Source organism: Gymnogyps californianus, chromosome 13 (genome assembly GCF_018139145.2).
Source record: "Gymnogyps californianus isolate 813 chromosome 13, ASM1813914v2, whole genome shotgun sequence".
Classification (NCBI taxonomy): Eukaryota; Metazoa; Chordata; class Aves; order Accipitriformes; family Cathartidae; genus Gymnogyps; species Gymnogyps californianus.
In genome coordinates, this window is record NC_059483.1 from 14,068,479 (window position 1) to 14,088,127 (window position 19,649).

Sequence of the window (19,649 nt, forward strand, 5' to 3'; positions counted from 1 at the left end):
TTAGCTCAAGGGGACGTGCAACCATACACTGCACAGAGCAAGGAGGCACAGGAGAGCCACCACGGGGTGGGCACCCGTGAGCGCTGGCAGCCCTCACGTATCGTGATTCCCCTGAGGTGAGCAGCTTGACACACTGCAAGGCCACAAGCCTGGGCACCTGGCAGACACTGGCCAGAGGCAGGAGCTGGGACAGAGCCCTGGCCCCATTTCTGCAGGCAGCTGTGCTTGATGCAGCCCCCATGTTTGGGGGAGGCACAGCCTGCATCTGGCATTGACACCCTACTCTTGGCCAGGGCTGTAGCCCACTGCCCAGCTGGCTCCCCTGGCATGCAGCAGGAGCAGAGACCAGCTTCCCTGCTGTCAACTCGGTGCTTTACCAAGTGCCCACTGCGCTCCCACTACACACACCCCCTGCCATCCAAGGCACCCCTCAAAGCAGCATGCGCAGGGCTGAGGTTTGGGAACGGGCATCTGCAGCCAAAGCGTGATTCATTAGCACTCGATACAGACCGTTAAACCCTTGCCGCGCAGGCTTGCTGCCTCGGCAGCTCTGCTGGGAACCAGCTGAGGCTGCGCGTGCCTTGCGGGAAGTGAACTGCTGAGTCCAGCTCTGCCAAACCCTTAATCTGGAGCAGCAATGCTGGGCAGGCCCACAGGGGTGATGGCTGTGACCCTAGTAAGGGCTGCTGCCCTCCACCACTCCTTGTCTGCCAGCAACGTGGTAGGAAAACACAATGCAAGAAGCTGAGAGTGGGAGAACTACTGCATTGCTCCCATTTGAAGATCAGCACCCACTGCTTTGCCTCAGCGGGCAGCAGGCACCCAAGCAGCCCCCACCACTTCAGTCCCCCCATGACAGGATGGGGCAGGCAGGGCTACGTTCACAGAAGTCCAGTTTAAGACATTTTTATTCCTCTGCATGTTACACTTAGTGTTTAAGAAAATACAGGATCCCTTTTGACATTCATACATTTTTACAGGGGAAAAATAGGTTTCTCTACGAGGATGGTTATTAAGCTTGGGCATTCCCAGGCTGACTTCAGGAGGTCCTCGCCCTCCTTGGCTGCCAGGCCAACCCCCTCCGTTCCCGAGCATCACTGCCCCAGTGCCCATAGTCCAGGCCTGCAGAGCAGAGCTCATGTCATCGCCTCAAGCTGAAAACAACATACAGTGCCCAGTATTTCCAGTTCCATTTTCCAATAGCTCCTACACTGGATACTGCAAAGGAAGAGCTGGGGACGGGGAGTGACCAGACTGCTCACACGAATATCTAAGAGACCCACGTTAGTGTGTGTGACTATCTGTAACAGGGAAACAGGTTAATCCCGTTTGCTAGAAACCTAGATGAAATATAAATAAGGGTTCCCCACACTCGTGCATAGTCACAAACAGCTACTGGACACCAGGCTCACGCTGCCTCTGAGCGCTGCCACATGGAGAGGGAGGGCAGCGAGGCAGAGCTACTATGAAGCTCAAGGCAAGAAATCCACACACTTTACGAACAGAGCGCACCTGCCCATGTGCAGCCCCTCTGCTCGGGGCCCTGGGGCAACGCTGCGAGAGAAGTGGCAAGTGGCAGCTTTCACTTGGCAGGACACGTCTTTGCACTGTGTCCAGGCCAAAGGCTTCCTAAGGGCAGTGTCACCCATATGGTTGTTACTTCTAGGCTGCCACAGTGTGCAAGAAATTCAGATTTAAACGTCACTATAGAAAGCAAATTGAAAAAAGCAGCTGCTGGGGTAAGACCTCTATGACCCTAGGCGGGCTGCTACCCAGAGGCAAAAGCTGAGGGCCAGGAGGGAGTGAAAGGCTCACTAGACGAGGCGCTAGACAGCGAGCGAGGTACCTCCCTTTGGCAGGGCTGCAGCACATTGGCACTAGCAGCAGAAAACAAAACAGATGTTACGAAAGCTTCTTCCAAGCACCAGCGGACTCCACTTGGTCACTGCAGGGAGAGAGATGCACATGGAAAAGAAGTGATACTCTAAGGCAAAGGCCTTTCTCTTCGGGACCTCGGGACACCAGTGCAGCTAAACACCCTCCCACCCCGGCTGGTAAGTCCCTTGCAAGCTCTCTGCCCTTCCCGCTAACACCAGCTGCCTAAATACCTCCTGCTTGAGTCTTGCAGGCAAACCACGTGCCAGCACCCACCCCGCTCCAACCTCCCCCGAGCACCAGGCCCTGGGGGCACCCCGTGCCCTTTCTGCCGCTGGCGTTTCTAAAGGGCCGGTGAACGCTGTCCCAACCTTAGGCCTCGCACGGAGGGATATAAGGTATGAGCTGTACTGGAAGGGAATGGGGAGAAAGTGTCAACAGGAGACATCGTCGATCCAAGTGGTTCAAACTCTAGTCCAAGCTGAGGGGCGGTTAGCTGGTACCGGGAGAGATTTCTGGGAACTCCTTATAAATCTCCAAGATGATCAGTTTGTCCATCTGGCACTGCTGGCCCTCCTCCTCCTCCCCCAGGATGCGCTGCAAGATGCCCTGCAGGTCGGAGAGGCGGTGCTGGTGCTGCAGATAGGGCGTGGAGCGGATGATGGCGTGCATCAGAGACAGATACTCCATCCTCAGCTGCCAAGTGGGAGGGGAGACAAAACACAGAGCACAATGAAAGATTTAAAGTGAGATAAACAAGCATGCCAGCCTCCATTATAGCATGAGCACAGGAACAGCTGCTGCTGCACCACCAGCCAGAGAGCGACTCCAGAGGCACCTGCTTTTCCTTAAGGCTCATTAGTAGCTATGGAAAACTCTGCTTTTCCCACAGCAACCCAGTGCTGCTCTTCAGTCGCTCTCAAACATGTGCACATCCCCTGCCTCTTGCAATACCAAAACAGAGAGATCCCTCCTACTTCTACTACTCACAGAGGGTCCCTGTTCCCAAAGGTCCCTGGACAAAAGGGTGCAGACCACCAGAAGCCTGGCAGATCTTTCTTCAAACACGCCTTTCTACTGCTGCGTGCCAGGCAGGATAAATCCCCCCTTCCTCCTCAGCCCCCAGGGCTGATTTGAGCACCCAGAACTGTCGTGCCCACCCCAGGACTCCACTCTTGCCTGCACCAGCAGGCCCTACGGAGGGCCAGGAGAAACACCGTTGCTTTGGGACTGTGCTCCCTTCCCCAATGCCTATGGGTTACTGTGAGCACCTTGTCTCCCGGGGAGAGATCAGCAATCTGCCGCACCAGGATGTCGATCAGGACCATCATGTCTGTGTGGTAGAAGATGCTGGCCGTATCCTTGCTGGCAAAGATGTCCTGCAGAAACTTCAGCACTGAGTGTGGTGGCTGAGGCTGATGCTTGAAGATACAAACTGGATCATCTGGGGAAGGCAGAGAGACTGTGCTACGCCACACACTCCCTGTTGCCCCCTTCCTCCATCTTCAGTGCACATCCCTTCACTAGACCCTACAGGCTTTGGAGAGGAGGCTGCCCCTGGCCTCGGCCAGCCGCTCCCTGCCTGCGGCTAGCTTTTGTACCGGCAGACCTTAGTGCCTTGCACAAAGCTGCGTAATCAGGATGGCAGCTCTGCAGGGTACCAAGCCGAGACCAAACTCATTAGTATTAGCATTAATCATTGTTTATGTTTCACCTACCATCCCAGGTGAGAGCTCATTAGCACATCGCCTCTCAGTGCCTCCCTTTTTTGCTCAACAGCTACCACTCATTTTCTCCCTGGTTTATTAAGTCTGGTCCAATGACCCCTCTGAAAAGCCCATCAGAGCCTGTACCAGAAACAAGCTTTCACCAGAGACCAGGCTAGTACCGTCCCAGAAGCAAGAAAAGAAACACTTCCAAGTTTAAATGAGCCACCACATCCTGTTCTCTTCCAAAACACCTCCCTGTAGACCCCAAGAGGGGCTGTGGGACACTGCACCCCCCCCAGCAGTTGTCAGGAGAGAAGCATCTTCATTAGGTTGTGGCCCGCCCTCTTTCTTCCCCCAGCCCCTCGCAGTAAGGTGATCCCTGCAGGGAATCTGGCAGGGAAAGGGCTAAACAAAGGCTTTGGGAGGAGGCCAGACAGAAGAGCACTGAGATGCCGTCTGCCCTCAAGCTGATATAGTGCGGAGACAGTGATTTGCAACCCCAAAGAGAACTAAAGCCAGAGTAAGATGAGCTGCAAGCATCACAGGATGAGTTTTTTACCAGCAAATCAACAAAATGAATCTCAGGCAGCAAAGCCCCTGTGCTCCAGAAGGTATTAGAAAGCACAATAGTGGCATGCAGCACAGGCAGAAATACCTGGCGCCACTCTTCCTGTGGAGATCTCCAGCTTTCTAGCAATCTGCTTTGCAAAAGCTCTATACATACAGTGGATTTCACTCTATGCCTGGAGCAGACACAAAGCTAACCCTCTGCCGGCAATTCTGAAATGGGAAGTTCCACTCTAAGTAGCATTTCAGAAGGCAAGACCCCCCTCTGGATCTGTCCCCCGGGGCAGATGATTGCCAGCACAGGCTGAGGTTTGTGTGCCAGTGCTGATAGAGTCCTCTCTGTCCAAGGACAGAAGTGGTCCAGGACCAGCTTTCCTCCCAGACAAGAGCTTGCCTATGTTGCAGCCGTCCATGCTGTGAGATGGGGCTGATCTGACCCAGAAGTACATGGAAATGGCAGCCCAGAGGCCTCTCCTCTCTTCCTAGATGCCATCAGCATCACTTTATTCTTTGTGCAGCTCCATCCTCAGCAATGCAGCCTGTCACCCTCACAAACTCACCAGGAAGCAGCATGTCCTGCCTGAGCTGACAGTTCCTCAGCTACTTGCATCCTCAACACATCCCACCCCTTAACGAGCACCAGGCATTTCCCTGAGTCACCATTAGCTGCACCCCCTGCCAGGCAGGTAATAGTGCCGCAAATGCTCACCTCCCCTGTTCAGCAGCAGCAGCAGCTTTTCTGTGAAAGTCTTGACATTCGAGTGCTTGCTTATTGTAGTCATGATCACACTGTGTTCTGGAACTAAGGAAGAAACCTGTTCAGCACATCCCTTTGTTTCCTGAAGACCACAGTAATTAAAAAAAAAAAATAGCAGAGGCCTCCTATTTCACATCAGTACTCTGGGGAGCTTTGGGGAACCACCGTCTATCAGGGCTACAAAAAGTTTCAGCCCCACAGAGTGGGTGGGCAGGGAGAGGGAAGGTGAAATAAATCTGGAAACAATGCATGAAACACTTGGGACTTCGTGCTTTCTATGTGCATCTGATTCACATGTGGGCTCCAGTCCTGCCAGCCAAATACTGTGAAATACCTTGAAAGGCTTTATGTTGTCAAACATTACCTCTGCTCACAAACCTCTGAAGCCAAGGGCTCCATTCACTGGTATCTTCTTACTTCATATCAGCGGTGCCCCGCTGGAATTTATTGCCTTGCAAGCTCTCATAAGAAGAGACGACCAGGTCCCAGGAGCACGCCAGAAGGGAAAAGTTCTTCTTCCCAGCACTCGGCACTGGGCTGTGCAAGGGTAGGGGCTGAAGACTTCTTCTAGGAAATGTCCCCTAGCCTGCTTTGGGGGTGATTTGTTTTAACTAAAATATGTTCACCCTAGCAGACCTTATGCACGTGTGTGAGCGTGCACACTCAGAAGCATCCAAACAGCACAGTGTGGCTATTTCTGTGGCACAGGGTTAGCAACCCTATAATATTTCACAGGCTGCAAAGTGCTTTAGGATCCTTTACATTGAAGAGCATCAATATAATATGCTTTTAGAAGAGTTTTTGAACTAATGCTGCACCACTGAACTGTATGACAGATGAATCTTGCAGACAGAGGAATAAAAAATTCGATCCACTAATAAGCAACCTGAACATCATTTAACATGTTCTTAGCATCAGAGAACAAGTCACTGCTCTCGGCTACACCCCAGGTGGGCAATAATCCCCCAGAAACACACTGCCTGTCATGCATTATTGCCTAATTACTGCAGCCAGTAAGTATATGGCTAAGTGTGAGAAGGGGTAATGAATGAAAGCAGCAGAGATATACTTAATCAGTCTCTGTGCAATCAGCTTTCACATGAAATTAGAAACTTTCACATAAATTTTAATGAAGTGCAACTCAAAATAACAGGTAAATTACTGGACACGTCCTTGCTGCTTTATCCTCCCCTCTCTCCATGAAGCCAAGGATAAAGCCATGAAGCAGAACAAGAGGAAGTAATTAAAGACAATTGGAGCAACAGGAGATTTTGGGTTAAGGAGTGGCTTCTCTTAGCAGGACCTGGAACTGCTCTCCAATCTTGTAACAACAGGCTTCAAAACTCGCAGGCAGCAAGAGGGCAAATGCCCGTCTCTAGGAACCAGATATGTTGTCTGTTCTCATGGAGCTCAGCAGGGGAGGGAGGACAGAGAACGAGGTCAATCAGGAGAGCGCACAGCTCAGGTCAACATTGAAGAACCTGGCCCCAACACATGGGCACCGCATGAGCTTCAAGAGGTGCAGACAGGTAAGCAGAAGGTATGTCAAGACCTATAGAAGGCAGAGGACTGACTTTCTGGACTGGTACCGAGAAATGCCCGCTGAAGCATTTTCTCTCCCAAGTCAGCTGTGCCTACGAGTTAACCCTACTCATGTTCTGCAAGTGCAGCCCAGCAACTGCTTTGATCCGGGCGGTGTGGAAGTACAGAGAGAAATCCGCTGGGTTTCACAGAGCTGCTGTGCCCCAGAGGGTCAGTTGGTTGGACAGGGGCTCTCAGACTGTTTTTTCCTCTAGGGTTTTGCACAATATTTAAACACAGTGTATTGCCAGAGGCTAGGGGAGCTGGAGAGGTTATCATAGTGCCACGAAGACCCAGTGAGATTCTCGCTCCCCGTTCTTTACGCCCTCACTCCAGACCACTGAAATCCTGCCAAGGCAGAGCAGCATCAAACCGACCTGGAATGTGGAGATTGAAGGCCAGAAGGACATTGACAAATAAGTCAGGCAGCTGGTCGGTGGTGTCCGAGGGCAGCCCGTCCTCAATCACATCCAGCAGGAACTGCACAAACTGAGAGTTGAGATGTTCTGCACAAGGAGAAAGAGGCGCGTTTACAGCACAGTGAAAATAAACCAAGCAACAAGGGACCACGAAAGCCACTTCTCTGTGCTTTTATGCTTAAAAACCATTAGTGGAGTGCCAGCGTCACCCTCCAGGGAATTAACAACCCTGCAAGTGGACTAGACAGACCACTGAAGTGTCTTTGTGCGAGAGACAAGTGGCTCAGAGAACTATCGACAGTGCAGGGGAACGCTGAAAGTTGGTCCCCCACTGGCAATTTTTTGGAGTAAATAGAACACCAAATCCTGCTCTAGCTGTTGTTGCAGTATGACTGCCGCCAATGAAGGCTTCAGGTAGGAAGAGATTTGTATTCTTGACCACTGGTTTAATCCATCTATTAAAAAAAAAAGTAATAATCCAGATCATTAGTAATAACCCATTTTTCAACTTAGCTATTAGGAAAGCTCAGGAGCTCATGCAAATAAGTCCACCTGCAGGAAATAATTGCCAAGGTTACACGAGGAGAGAAAAGCAGGAGGTGTGGAGGCTCATTCCACAGTCTCTACTGCACCAGCTTAAATCTCGTATGTGTTTACCAGGGTGTTAGGGTGAAGCTGCTGAGGAGATGCTTATAAAAATCTCTACTGCATTTCTAGGAAAAATGAGCCCAGAGTTTCCCAAATACGGGGAACACAACATGGCCTGGGGAAGAAGCAGGCAGGCAGGGCTTCCTGGCTGAAGTTTGGAAAGAAAGGACAGAGGATAAAACGGGCAGATCTGGCACAATGTTTGCACTTCCTCATTGACTGCAATACTGTTAATCATCTCCGCTTTCCCTAAGAGCTTGACACACAGAGGGCTGCACTGTCCTGTTAGAAGGGAGACCAGGAAGAGGCCACATTATGCAGCTGACAGCTTTAGTGGGTGTTCAGGGAGTGATCTGGGCTCTCAGCCTCATCAGCAGACAGAACATCTCTGAGGCAAGTAAGAGGTCTGTGCTTTCATGCAGGGCAGAGGTAAAACAAAATGCCACTTAGTCACAGCAATGGGCAAATCCACCTCTTCTGCAGCATGGCATCAGTCCTCCACCGCTCTAGCCCAGATTTGTGCTGCTCTCTCTGGCAATCTGGCATCTCAGCCCAGTGTTTCAGCAGCCAGCCTCTACTGATAAAAAGCAGACCCTACTCTTGCCCTGCTTGTGCTGGGCTTTCCCCTAGCTGTCCCCACCTCGGCCACCAGGAAAGGTCCCTTCCCTGTGCCCGCTGGCACGTCCCACCATCAGCTCTGCTGTCCTACCAAGCCATAAGCTGCTCTTACCATAGTGATGATATGGCAGGGGCTCCCCCATGGAGAACATCATTGCCAGCACCAGTGCAGAGTAGCACATCTTCTGATGATCTGCAAGATAAAGGTCCTGCCATTAGTTCTTCTGAGGATGTGAAACACTGTTCCCCAGCTGCAGCTGGGAAGTCACACATTTAACACAGACATTCAACACTGATGAGACTGCTCCTCGTTCCTGTATTTACTGAGCTATAAAGGTGCTTTTCCCCCTGTTTAAGCACACCACACGCCTTCTATGTCATGCATTTCCAAAGCAATTTAAAAATAATCACAACAAGAATTCTCGATTTTTTTCCCCTCCACTTAAGAGGATCTGGGAAAACTTGATCTGAATAATTAAAAACCGCCCCTGCACAGTCCCAGGACACATCCCATAGTTATGTAATTACTGAACCCAGAAAAAGCATCCATCTGGCCACCTTGAAATACTGCCTGTTCCAACCAACACCACCCCCGGACAGCTATGTTGCTTGTTACCGTCTCTGCACTGCTCTACTTTCACTACCTCAGCTCTGCCTGGAGGTATAAAAGGTCTCTGGGGAGACCAGATCACTGCTCATGACTCGGGCTGTGCATCTGCCCACCTCCCAGGCCACACGTCTTTCCAGCAGCCTGCTAGTCCAACACAATTTTTGCTGGCAGCAGCTATACATGAATGCTCCACAGAACCACAGCCGGTGCCTTTCCTGAATTTTAATTAACAGATACACCTCAATAGATATCTGCAGAAGAAAAAAAATCATGGAATAGGATCTGTGTCATCATCAAATGTAGCCTCTGTCCAGTTCAGCAAGTCTGGAGATGATAGGAAAAGGAGTATTATTTTTATAAAGTAGGTTACCACACATACTGGCTAAATAAAGTTCAGCTACATCTGCTAGAAAGAGCCACTTGTTACAAGGAAACTGAGGGTGTATTTATAAAAAACTGACCAAACCCACTTTTCATCAGAGGAGGAAGAAGTCTCTTCAATGTATGATGCTTCTCCCAACAGTACTGCTTCCCTGTACGATACATGCTGGTTCCAGTACCCCCTCCAAACCCTTTAAGACATTTCACTTCTCTATGCACAAATCGATCCATCTCTAAGCACCCGCACCCTGCAGTTTGGTTTTGACTGCACAGGCTGATACCTCCACTGTCACCGCATACTCCTGGACTTGGCCAAAGGACTTGCAACACTTGGCAGCTCTCAGATTTACTGTTAGCACGGGGGAAAAAATGCTAGCGAATCATTCCAGCCTCGTGCCCCTGGGAAGTCAGCTCTGTGAGCAAAGCCTCTATAAACAAAGAACATGCAGACTTTGTCAGAGCTCCACAAGATGCCTGAGTTTTCAAATAGCAAATACTTTGAGTAAAAATAGATCATTTGGGGCTTAACCAGAGATACTACAGCATTAACAAGATTAAGAGTTTGTAGGAGAGCTCTCCAGACCATGTGGCAGCAAAGGAAAGCTGGAAACTGCTGTCTACTCTTGGTAAACAGAGAGGGAGGATATTCAATGACTTAAATATAACTCATACTTATATAAGAAGCTCTCAGCTGTAAGATGTCAGTGATGCCAAAGCTCACTGCAGCAGAAGAGAATCCGCCAAACCGTTCGCCACACAATTTCTTCATTCGTTCCTCCACAGCTTCAGGAGTTGGGTGTCAGAGGCAGGATACTGCAGTAGGTAGACATAGGGACCTGCTGTTCCCGTGTTCTAGTAAGGCTTTCATGAACAAAACATTTTCTCTCATCACATCAGGAGCAATGAAATAATGATCTGAGAACCAGAAGCCAGTGATAAACATGTGGTTGTAGCAAATATGGAGGAAGAGATTAATTAGAGATGGGAGGGGGGAGGGTAGTTTTACACACCCTTGGCCCATCTGCCATGAACTGATGTCCATTCATCTCGGTTGACAGCAGACTCCACTACTAGGTGGCAAATCTTGTTGTATTTGCCTAAGGATGCTGAATCAAAGGACTGAAACTAGTCAGAAAGCTGAATTCGGGGCAAATCCAGATTAACCCGGTGCACTCGCTCAGCACAGACTCCACGAGTTTTTGGAGTGTCCCAGCTGCAGCAAGACTCACCATGCTGAAGAACAGAGTAATTGCCAGTCAAAGTACAGCTTTTTTTTTTTTTTCTTCCAGAGCAGCACCAGCAGCTGCAAGAAAGTAAACAGCGTTAATACAACTCTCCTGAAGCAAAGGGACTCTGCTGACGACAGACTGCTGAGCATCACTCAAGTGGCCATAAAGGGCAGGAGAGATGCAGCTGTTTGCTTACCAGCCTGCATTTCCGAAGCCTGCTGAGGTACTGGTAAGAAAGCTGCTATTATGTATGAAAGGTATTTCTCAGAGGCCTTCAAAGACCTTGCTTCCAACCTCTAAACACAGCAGTGCAAAATCCGGGCACTGGGAGCAGACATAACTGTCTACAACTGAAGTGAAAAGAGCCCGACAGCTGACTTGCATGTACGCTGAGCTGCAACAAGGGAGAAAGTCACGATTACAGACTGGATTATCCCTGTCTGTTTTCTTTGGAATTGTTCTGGCTAATTCTGCCTCGCTGTGGCTTATTATAAGCTCTTCTAACACTGATAGATGTGCAGGCCAGCTGCAGAGGGAAGTGGCGGTCCAGAAGCAATAAGACCCAAGCATCTGGCAGAAGAACTGGCCAGCAGCCAACACGCCTGCATCAGCCCCAGAGTAAAGTGTCTTCTCATCAAAGGTACCCAGCATCCACACACAGAGCTTCTGCCTCGGCTGCTCTTCAGTAACAAGCCAGGAGGGATCCCACGGAGCTGCTGCAGCCAGTTCAACGCTCCCTAGTTGCTTAGTGCTGGCACCGATTGCTCTGGCCCCTGCCATCCGCAGAAGGGATTAGCTATTCCACAGCATGTCACGGATCAGCTGCTATTCCCCAGTTTTTAGTACCAAAATAAGCTCAAGTCATTCTGGGATTCAAGGTCATGTTTTCACACAAGGTACCGCTTGCCATTTGCTGGCATGGAGCAGTAAGTACCAGAATGGCAGGAGGGAACGACTAATGCCCTAAACCACCTCTGAAGGACAGACACATTTGGGTCAAGGATGGTTACTTCTCTGCAGCCCTGCTGTGACAGCCAAGAGGACTGGATGCCACACAGATGACATTTGTACAAGCGCCTGCCATAAGCTTAGCACAAGGAAGGCAGCACAGGATTAGGACACTGATTTGGGAGGCTCCTGTAACCAAAAAGTGGTCTGTCAGCAAAGGAAGAGCAGCTTTTCATCCTTCAACTGTACTGCCTATGTATTACAGCAAGGAGGGAAAAAAACCCTCACCTTGAGACGAAGCTAGGGAAAGAAGAGATGCTGCAGAGCTGCAGGCTGGCAGTTCGGAGGACATAGCAGAGCCACTTTTCACCCACTTCCACTGCAATGCTTTTTAGGTCCCCAAAGCAGAGCTAACAGTTGCTGGGAGATAGGCCTCCTTCAATCAGAAGTGCTACGTGGAGATCAGCAAAGGTGTGCAGAAGTCACCTAGGTCAGAGCTTGATGCTCCATCATATCAAGAGGCTGAGTTAGCTGTGCCATCTGGGATGATGCAGCCCCTGGCAAAATGACCTGGACAGCAACGCTGCGACCAGGCAAGGAGTAATAAGGGCGACCAGCCCGCCCTGCCTGCATGAAGGCAGCTCGGAGAACAGAGCAGGACACTGAAGCCTGTTTGGGCATGGTGCAGAAGATGCTCAACTGGAGACTATCTTTATGAATTAGTGATGGATGCATGACAAAGTTTATTTTTGGCAGCACAAAATCGGGAGTAATGTTGCCACAGAAGCACAGTCATAGTCCCATAACCAAGTATTATTTGCTTCTTGAGGAGTAAAACCTCAGCCTAGAGAAGAAGCTTCTCATGCATAACCAGATAAAACACCAACAGTGTGGTAAGTTCACTGCATAGAATTGATAAGCAGTGGAGGCACAAAGAGAAAGCACAGCCAACACAGGTGTAATGATCTCAGTCCCACACCACACCACCAGTGCTTTGCCCTGCCCTGAGCTGAAACACTATTTTTCAGGCACTCCTCACCTTTGAAATGCCCGCACTTCAAAGCATCTAAGCAAAGATGAGCGCAAAGCCTTCTGCAACAGGCTTGATTTTCACCTCTCATACCCCTTTCCAGACACCAGATTAGCCCCATTAGTCCTGTCCACCACACAGTCAGGTTGGCACAGTCTGTGGTGAGATGCTGGGGACAGGGACATCTATTATGCACGTCCAAGATGACCGCCTTGGACATTTACTTGGCTTACATGAAACGGATGTGACGGTCCCTGTTCTGCGCAGACTTGTCAATCCCTACACAGTCTCATCACCAAATTATTCTTCTCCACAGCTCCATGATGCCTGCAGCAAACCAACAGGCTACAGACTGCAATCAGGGCAGCAAGGCTCCAAACACTGGGGATCTTCTGATTTGATCCACATGGTCACTCAACAGCTAGTTTAATTGTGGGTCATGATTAGCACAGAACAATGGATTTTCAATATCCCTTTAAGAGAAAAAGTAGTATATGCTACTGCCAGCACTGGTAGCCTACAGGCTGACTTCAAAATGGGGAGCAAAGCTGTGACTGCCCAGGGCCAGGCATGCATGGGGAGCTGGAAGGTAACATCAGGGGAGTATTACTACGTGTTCATCTTGTTCTTAGGCTCTTCCTCAGCATCTGCTCCTGGCTGCTGGGAGATAAAGGACACTGGGCTAAGCAGGAGCTCTGAGGGACAACGCTAGCAAAATCTGAAGACGCCACCACCACCAAGCTTTTCAGCACATGGAGCTCAAAGGGCAGGAAGGACGTTCCTGTTAATAGCAGGGACAGGTCATCCTAACAAAGGGAGGAGGAGCACGGAGTAGGAGGAATGCGAGGGCAAAGCCTGGGTATGGAAAGCAAAGAGCTGGGGAAAGCAGGGCTGTGGCACTATCCTGAGAGGACCTGGACCGCAACTTTGTTAACAGCACTACCATCTCCCTTGGTACAGTGGTGGATAGAAGGTCCTTTCCTTTAACCAGCACACATCTCACTCACCAGCAAGAAACACTGCAAAGATCTGGTGTAGAGTGCTGAGAAAAACTGCCTATAAGAAGCTGCAGAGATCTTCCTTGAGATCTGCAGGTGTCTCTTGTCAGCATCATGAAACAAAACTGGAACAGCTCAAAATGTGCTTTAAGACATCTACGAGAAGTGATGCAGATCATTAATGGCACATTCAAGAGCTAAAGGGCCTTGCACCATTGGACTGAAACATCCCCTCCCGTGCATTCTCCACTTACAGCTGTAATAGCCTGAATAACTTTAAAAACAGACACCATTCTCCCCAGAGAACTGAGCACGTAGAGCAGTCAGGCCATGAGGGGCCACCAGTGCTGCTGTAAATCATCTAACGGAAAGATACGTTCCTGGGGACCTGGGTACAGCAGCTCTGGCTCACCTTGTGTGTGAGTCTGCATGTCCCGGGCCAGCTCCATCGGCAGCACAGAGTTTACAAGCGTTGAGATGACTGCAGCATCCAAGTTGCACATGGCTCCAAAGCACTTCAACAGCAGCAGCCGTAACGGCACCCTGTGTTCCTGCAAAAACAATTTATTAGATGAAACGATGTCCCAGATGAGGGCTCACTCTAAGGCAGAGACATAACTGGCTAGAAGTTCCCGCTGTTGGGAAGCCACAGACCCTCCCAGGGCGACAGTGAACCCAGAAGCTCTACTAGCTTTTAACAATAGCATAGGAGTCATTTTACAATAACGTTCACAACTGCACTGGCTACAGGTTGTTGGCACACGCGGTCAGAGGGCATGCGGCAGCCAGAGCTCAGATCTGAAATGCCCCACTTCATCCACTAAATACGATACAAATCGACAACCTATACCCATCCCCAGCAAACAGATTTAATTTGCTGGGTAGCCAGGATTCTCCGAGCACACTGAGGTTTTGCGAATGCTACTCTGAAGGAGGTTTCCTGACAACACAATATTTGCAAACCCTCTTCAGCATGTGATGGTTAATGAACAGGATGGGAGCAGCTCCTCCACTGTGAAGCCGTCAGGTTTGTGCTGGGAGCAGAGGGTAAAACCAGAAAGTTTTGAGACATGCAGGGATTCCAGCAAGGACGATGCTCAACCTGCAGCTCCCACACAGGAGCTCTGGTGCTGGAGTAACCTTCATATTCCAGCCTCAGCCAACAACTCCAGGGTTCAGAGAACAGAAGCGAGGCAAGCCCTGGCACTGGGCACGACAGCAGCCAGGACTGGAGACCCAACTGCTCTCCACCAGGTCAGGCTTCCTTGAAATCCTGGTCAGAGAAGAGCAGGCAGTGAAAGCCAGCAGGCTCCATCATGCCCAACCTGCCTTCCCACTGCTCTCAGATATGCTACAGCCCCCTGATGCTGAGCTCTGGGTTCAGACACAGAAGTGCCAGATGAAAGCTAAATGCCACAAGGCTTGATGTGCTGTAGCTGAGGACTTAGGGACAAGATGGGGACAAGTTTCCAACCCCCCCAGAGTCCTACAACAGCACGTTCCAGGAAGGAGAGGGTCAAAGCAACACCGCATAGGCATTGAAGGCAAAACTCCCATTTCTTCCTCTGAATACTGATTTCCTTCCTCACTCCCAAGGCTTCTACCCACAACCTACTTTCCTAAGCTAAGCTATTTACTAACGCACAGGAGTATATCAATTAAAAGAGGAGCAGTCACAGCCCGTCAGCTTTCCCAAGGCATCCTCGGAAATCCTTCCTCTAGATATCAGCGATGCCGATTCTGTCCCTCAATGGAGCTAATAAAAGCAGCAAGCTTTACCCTTCACAGTGCTAGCTACCGCTTCGAAGTCTATAGCATCCTCTGCTCTTCCACAGAACTTGCATGCATAGCAAAAGGGACGTGCTGCAACTCCATCTAGTTCACAGAACTGCCCTATCCAGGGGGAACATCTTACATGTATTCATCATAGCAACCCTACTCTTTTCCATCTTCAGGAAAATCTCAAAAAGAGAGATTTGATGCATTCTGCCACCTTACCATCTGATAATACGCCACAAGGGACAGGACGGATTCAAACTCATTCTTCTTGCACATTTTCTTGCAAACTTCTGGGTCTGCATCTGTCTGGAAGCAGGAATGAACAGGTCAGCGCAGTGGCATATCAAAGCAGCAAGGTGCCTGCTGCAGGGACCTCGATGGAGGCCAGCTGCTTTCAGATCTCAGTAGCCCCAGCCCAACCATCTCAAAAAGAAACTGAAGGCAGAGCACAAAGACTGCTCAAGAATCACCACCCTGCAGATTCTGCATCAAAGTGAATTCTTGAGAAATATCTCTGCCGTACAGCATGTCTTGGGCTGAAAACACCTAAAAACCCCATGATCTGCGCAGCACCTTGATGAGTGCATCATGCAGTTACACAGGGCAGCTCCAGCACCGTTCCCATCCTGAGAAGTATTGTACATCTCCTCCTACTCCTAAATTATGAGGAAATGCTTGCACAAAATCCCCCTCTGCCTTGCGCTGCAGGCCCACAGCGAGGCGGCACAGGCCGTATGTTGAGTGACAAAGACACTGGCATTTATTACACAAAAAAATATCTGTTAGGCTTATGTCAGAACTGGAGAGGAATACAAAATAGGTGCCAGAGCAAACCCCACACCGGCACCTGTAACACAGACCATGTCACTGCACTGAGCAGCAGCTCCCATATCATCACGCTCCCCATACACAGATGGGCTTGTACATGCTAGCGACAGCATTGGGACAGTATTTCCCATTGCTGCTCACTACAGGGATGTACCTCTCCTGTACGCACAGATGTGGTGAGATACTTTATACTTTCTCACAAAAATAGCTTTAAAGCTCACTTTCAAGGCAACCAAAGAATTTTCTTTGCATTTAATGGGCCTCACCCCACAGGTACTTCCCAGCCACAGAGGATGTTTTAAATGGAAAACGTTTTAAATGGGCCTAGGAGTGCAACAACTCTCACAGCAGACTTCTAGGTTTTCTGTGGGAGGTCGGGTTTTTTTGGAGGTGAGGCTTTATATTCTCCTGTGATAGGTAAATACCACAGCTACCATGAAGAACGGCTCTATAACTTTTTTCAGAACAGCTTTGTAAGGTGGAGTGGAAGGCAGCTCAAGACCCCACACAGGAGGGCAGGGCTTCACATCAACGGTAAAGGATGCACAAGAAACCTATGCCCTCTGAAACAGCAGACCTGGTGGCAACAGAGGGGCAAAGAAGGTCAGAAAAAAGGAACTTCACTGGGGCTGTCTGCTCTGCTCTGCCTGTAAAGAGAGAAATTTACTCACCAGGATGCGAAGCAGCTCCTCCAGGTAGCAGCAGATGACATTCTCATCCTCATAGAGCGCCCAGCTGCGCTGCTGAGCATCGTCCTTGTGCCTGGCCAGATCTGCAAAGATCACCTCCAGCCGCTGCTCGTCATGGCAGATCTGTCCCGAGGGCAGCCCCACACTCAGATTCTGCACGATAACAAAACCACTGGTTAGTGGGGTCCTGACAGCTAGCTGTTGTTTGGGTGGCTGTTTCCTCTAATCTTTGTCTCAGGACTGGCAGTTGACCTCATTCAGTCAAGAGCTGGCAGGAAAAAAACAGCAAGTTTAAGACACATGCGTTATTTCAGCTCTCATACTTTTGGGGCCTCTACCTGCCTCCCTTCCTTGCACAGCTAATGCAGTGAATGAATCAAAATAGGCGCGAGAACTGGTGCACAGTCAGAAAGTCTTTAAATCCAAGTGGCCACCATCCTGCTGGAGCATTAGCTGTCATCTGAGGATGTTAAAGAACCCAAGAAACCTCACTCAAGCAAAGCTACACCCCTTTTTTCTTATTGCATTTAGTAACTTAAGACTGACCCAGGCAAGCCAATGTTCCCTAAGCTGTGGGAATTTGTATCTGAGTCCCTCCTAATCACATAATTGTAACCTCTTAGCACACATGCACATCACAAACTTCCCCACTTCTCTTCGCAGCAAACCAGAGGGTGTTTGCAAAACACCACCGGCTGCCTGCCTGCCCTGGGGAGGGCAAACGCTGCAGTAAGGGGAATGCTCATTTCCTGTAAGAGAGGAACTTAAGGCAAGAAGCCAACTCAGATGACCTCAGCCCTCTGCGCGTTTCGTAACGCTTAAAGGACGACCCAAACTGCTTGGCCAGAGTACTACACTTAGTGCCAGCTAAATCCTCATTCTCCCTTCCCAGAGGACAGCCAAACAACGCTGCATCTTTCACAAAAGCAGTGCAGTGCACACCAAGAGCATGGGGCAACCCAACCTCACTGAACCCGAAGGTACTCTATTACCCAGCCACGAAACAAATAAAACACTGGTTTCCTTCTAGGTGCAGGCATCAGGCAGGTGTTCAGAAGCCCTTCAGAGGACACGCTGTAGACTCTGAAAATCATCCTGAGAATGAGGAAAGCCAAACCAGCCTGGCACAGGCCAGGACCGCTGCCAGGCAGCAACTGAGCACAGCTCCAGGCTCACCCCCAGTAAAACAGATGTGTCCTGGACACCAAACCACCATGCTGCACAACTGCCTCCAGGAAGCAGAAGTTCCCTTCACTGCCCCCTCCCTCCAGCCCGAAAGGGACAGATCTTCCTTTAATCCTTGACTCAGGAGCAAACGCTTGCATGGTACTCTACATGCCAACTGCTCAATACTAGGTCTGCCATTTCTGCAGCAAGGACGGGAACCAATTCATCTTCGCCCGCTTTGGTTCTGCTTTCTTCCAAGCAGCAGAGCTCAACCACCGTTCACAGCAGCTCTGAGGCTTGTAGCTACGATGCAGACTAACTCAGCAAATCCTACTGCACATACTCCTTTCTCAAATTGCTGTCATCTGCATTCCCACCACTTCCACCTCACACACAACCCTTGCCATGAAGGCTTCATTCTTCAGTTGTCTTTCCTACACTTCTCTCCTTTGAGAAAGAGAGGGGAGTAGTCAGGGAGCAGTTAACCTGCCCCAACAGCTGCTGTGGTCTGCAATTTAGGATAACCCTCTAGGACCCAAGTACATCATATGAACTACCTGGTTTCCTGAAAGCAGGGCAGGAAGGGGGGACCAGCACATGGAACTGGGCTGTTACAGCTGATGAGCCCAGGCACCATTAAGAGAGGTAAGGACTAATTTGCAGAATAACTTAAATGACATACACAAGGGTTTGGCAGCAGTGACATCAAGCAGCAGGAGATGAGAAATTAAAAAAGGGAAAACCCACTCACTGAGACCAAGCCCTTAACAATTTTTGGATGAAGCTGTCTTGCAGCATGCAGTGACAAGTCACGATCATTCAGTGTGAAAAGGCCTTTACCGCTGTCAGCCAGGACACCTTGCTACTGCACAGTGTCTTCTCCTGGAAACCTGGAGAAGACTTAGTCCTGTCCTGGCACAGCTCCTTCCAACAGGCCAGCTGTGCAGCTGGGGGCAGCAAGCCTTTAAAGCAGACCTTCACATTACAAGCAGAGCAGAACGATTTTGTATGGAGACACAAGCCCATGTTTTGTGTCGGTGGCAATGCACACACAGTTGCACACCGATGACATGAGTGGCCGGCGTCACTTGAGACTGCCAAGCGCAGGAGCGGCACCCCTCCTGCACACCTTCAACCCTCCAGCCCTTTCTGGGAAAACCACTCCAGGTTTAACAGTAACGTCTCGTCTGCTTTATTAGAGACAGAATTGTTAGTAATTTGCTTCAGAGTATTTGGGATGTGAACTAATTAGGACTTCAATTCAGTGCTTCAATTATATAATAAAAAAGTATTCTTGTTGTCACTGCTCATTACATAATTTTTGTCAAGCAGGTAACGAAGGAAGGAGTGTGCTGGTTTAACACAAGCCTCTGTACACTCTTAAGATTTTGGGAAGCTGTGGATGGCCTAGCAGAAAACCAGGTAACCAGCTGTGAGAGAAGACAGCAGCTTTCAGGAGCTGAGCACAAACGCAAGAGAATCTCCCACTGAATGGTGATTTATCACAGAAGCAAATACATTAGTTAAGAGACTCACTTGGTCATGCCTTCTCCTCCTCTCTTTAGGAGGACCTACAACACTGCAGTGTCACTTGCCTGTCCTCGTGCGTCCCAGCTGCTTGGGAGAGGGTTCTCCATTTCTGTACCTTACTCACATCCTCCTCGCCACAGCAGTGCAGGGCTGGTCCTACCCCAGTCCACTGCTGGGATGTCTTTTGGGATGAGCATTTTAATTAGCACTCGTTTTAATGATCACTCTATTCAGCCTCTTATCACTAATCTGCTTCCTCCAATCCTTCATCTGCAGCCCTTACGAC

The 19,649-nt window shown here is 49.8% G+C and overlaps 1 protein-coding gene across 3 annotated transcripts in view; it reads right to left on the reverse strand.

The window, feature by feature from the left end:
- Window positions 1–890: 890 nt before the first annotated feature.
- NCKIPSD (NCK interacting protein with SH3 domain) overlaps window positions 891–19,649 on the reverse strand; it is a 55,956-nt gene continuing 37,197 nt past the window's right edge. For all 3 annotated transcript variants that reach the window (XM_050904788.1, XM_050904790.1, XM_050904791.1), the window contains 8 exons: window positions 16,649–16,819; window positions 15,369–15,455; window positions 13,783–13,921; window positions 8,287–8,367; window positions 6,867–6,995; window positions 4,861–4,953; window positions 3,147–3,319; window positions 891–2,571 (listed from right to left, as the gene is read on the reverse strand). In XM_050904788.1, coding sequence (XP_050760745.1) covers window positions 2,368–2,571; window positions 3,147–3,319; window positions 4,861–4,953; window positions 6,867–6,995; window positions 8,287–8,367; window positions 13,783–13,921; window positions 15,369–15,455; window positions 16,649–16,819 — 1,077 coding nt within the window. In that variant the 3' untranslated portion in view covers window positions 891–2,367. The remainder of the gene's footprint in view (window positions 2,572–3,146; window positions 3,320–4,860; window positions 4,954–6,866; window positions 6,996–8,286; window positions 8,368–13,782; window positions 13,922–15,368; window positions 15,456–16,648; window positions 16,820–19,649) is intronic.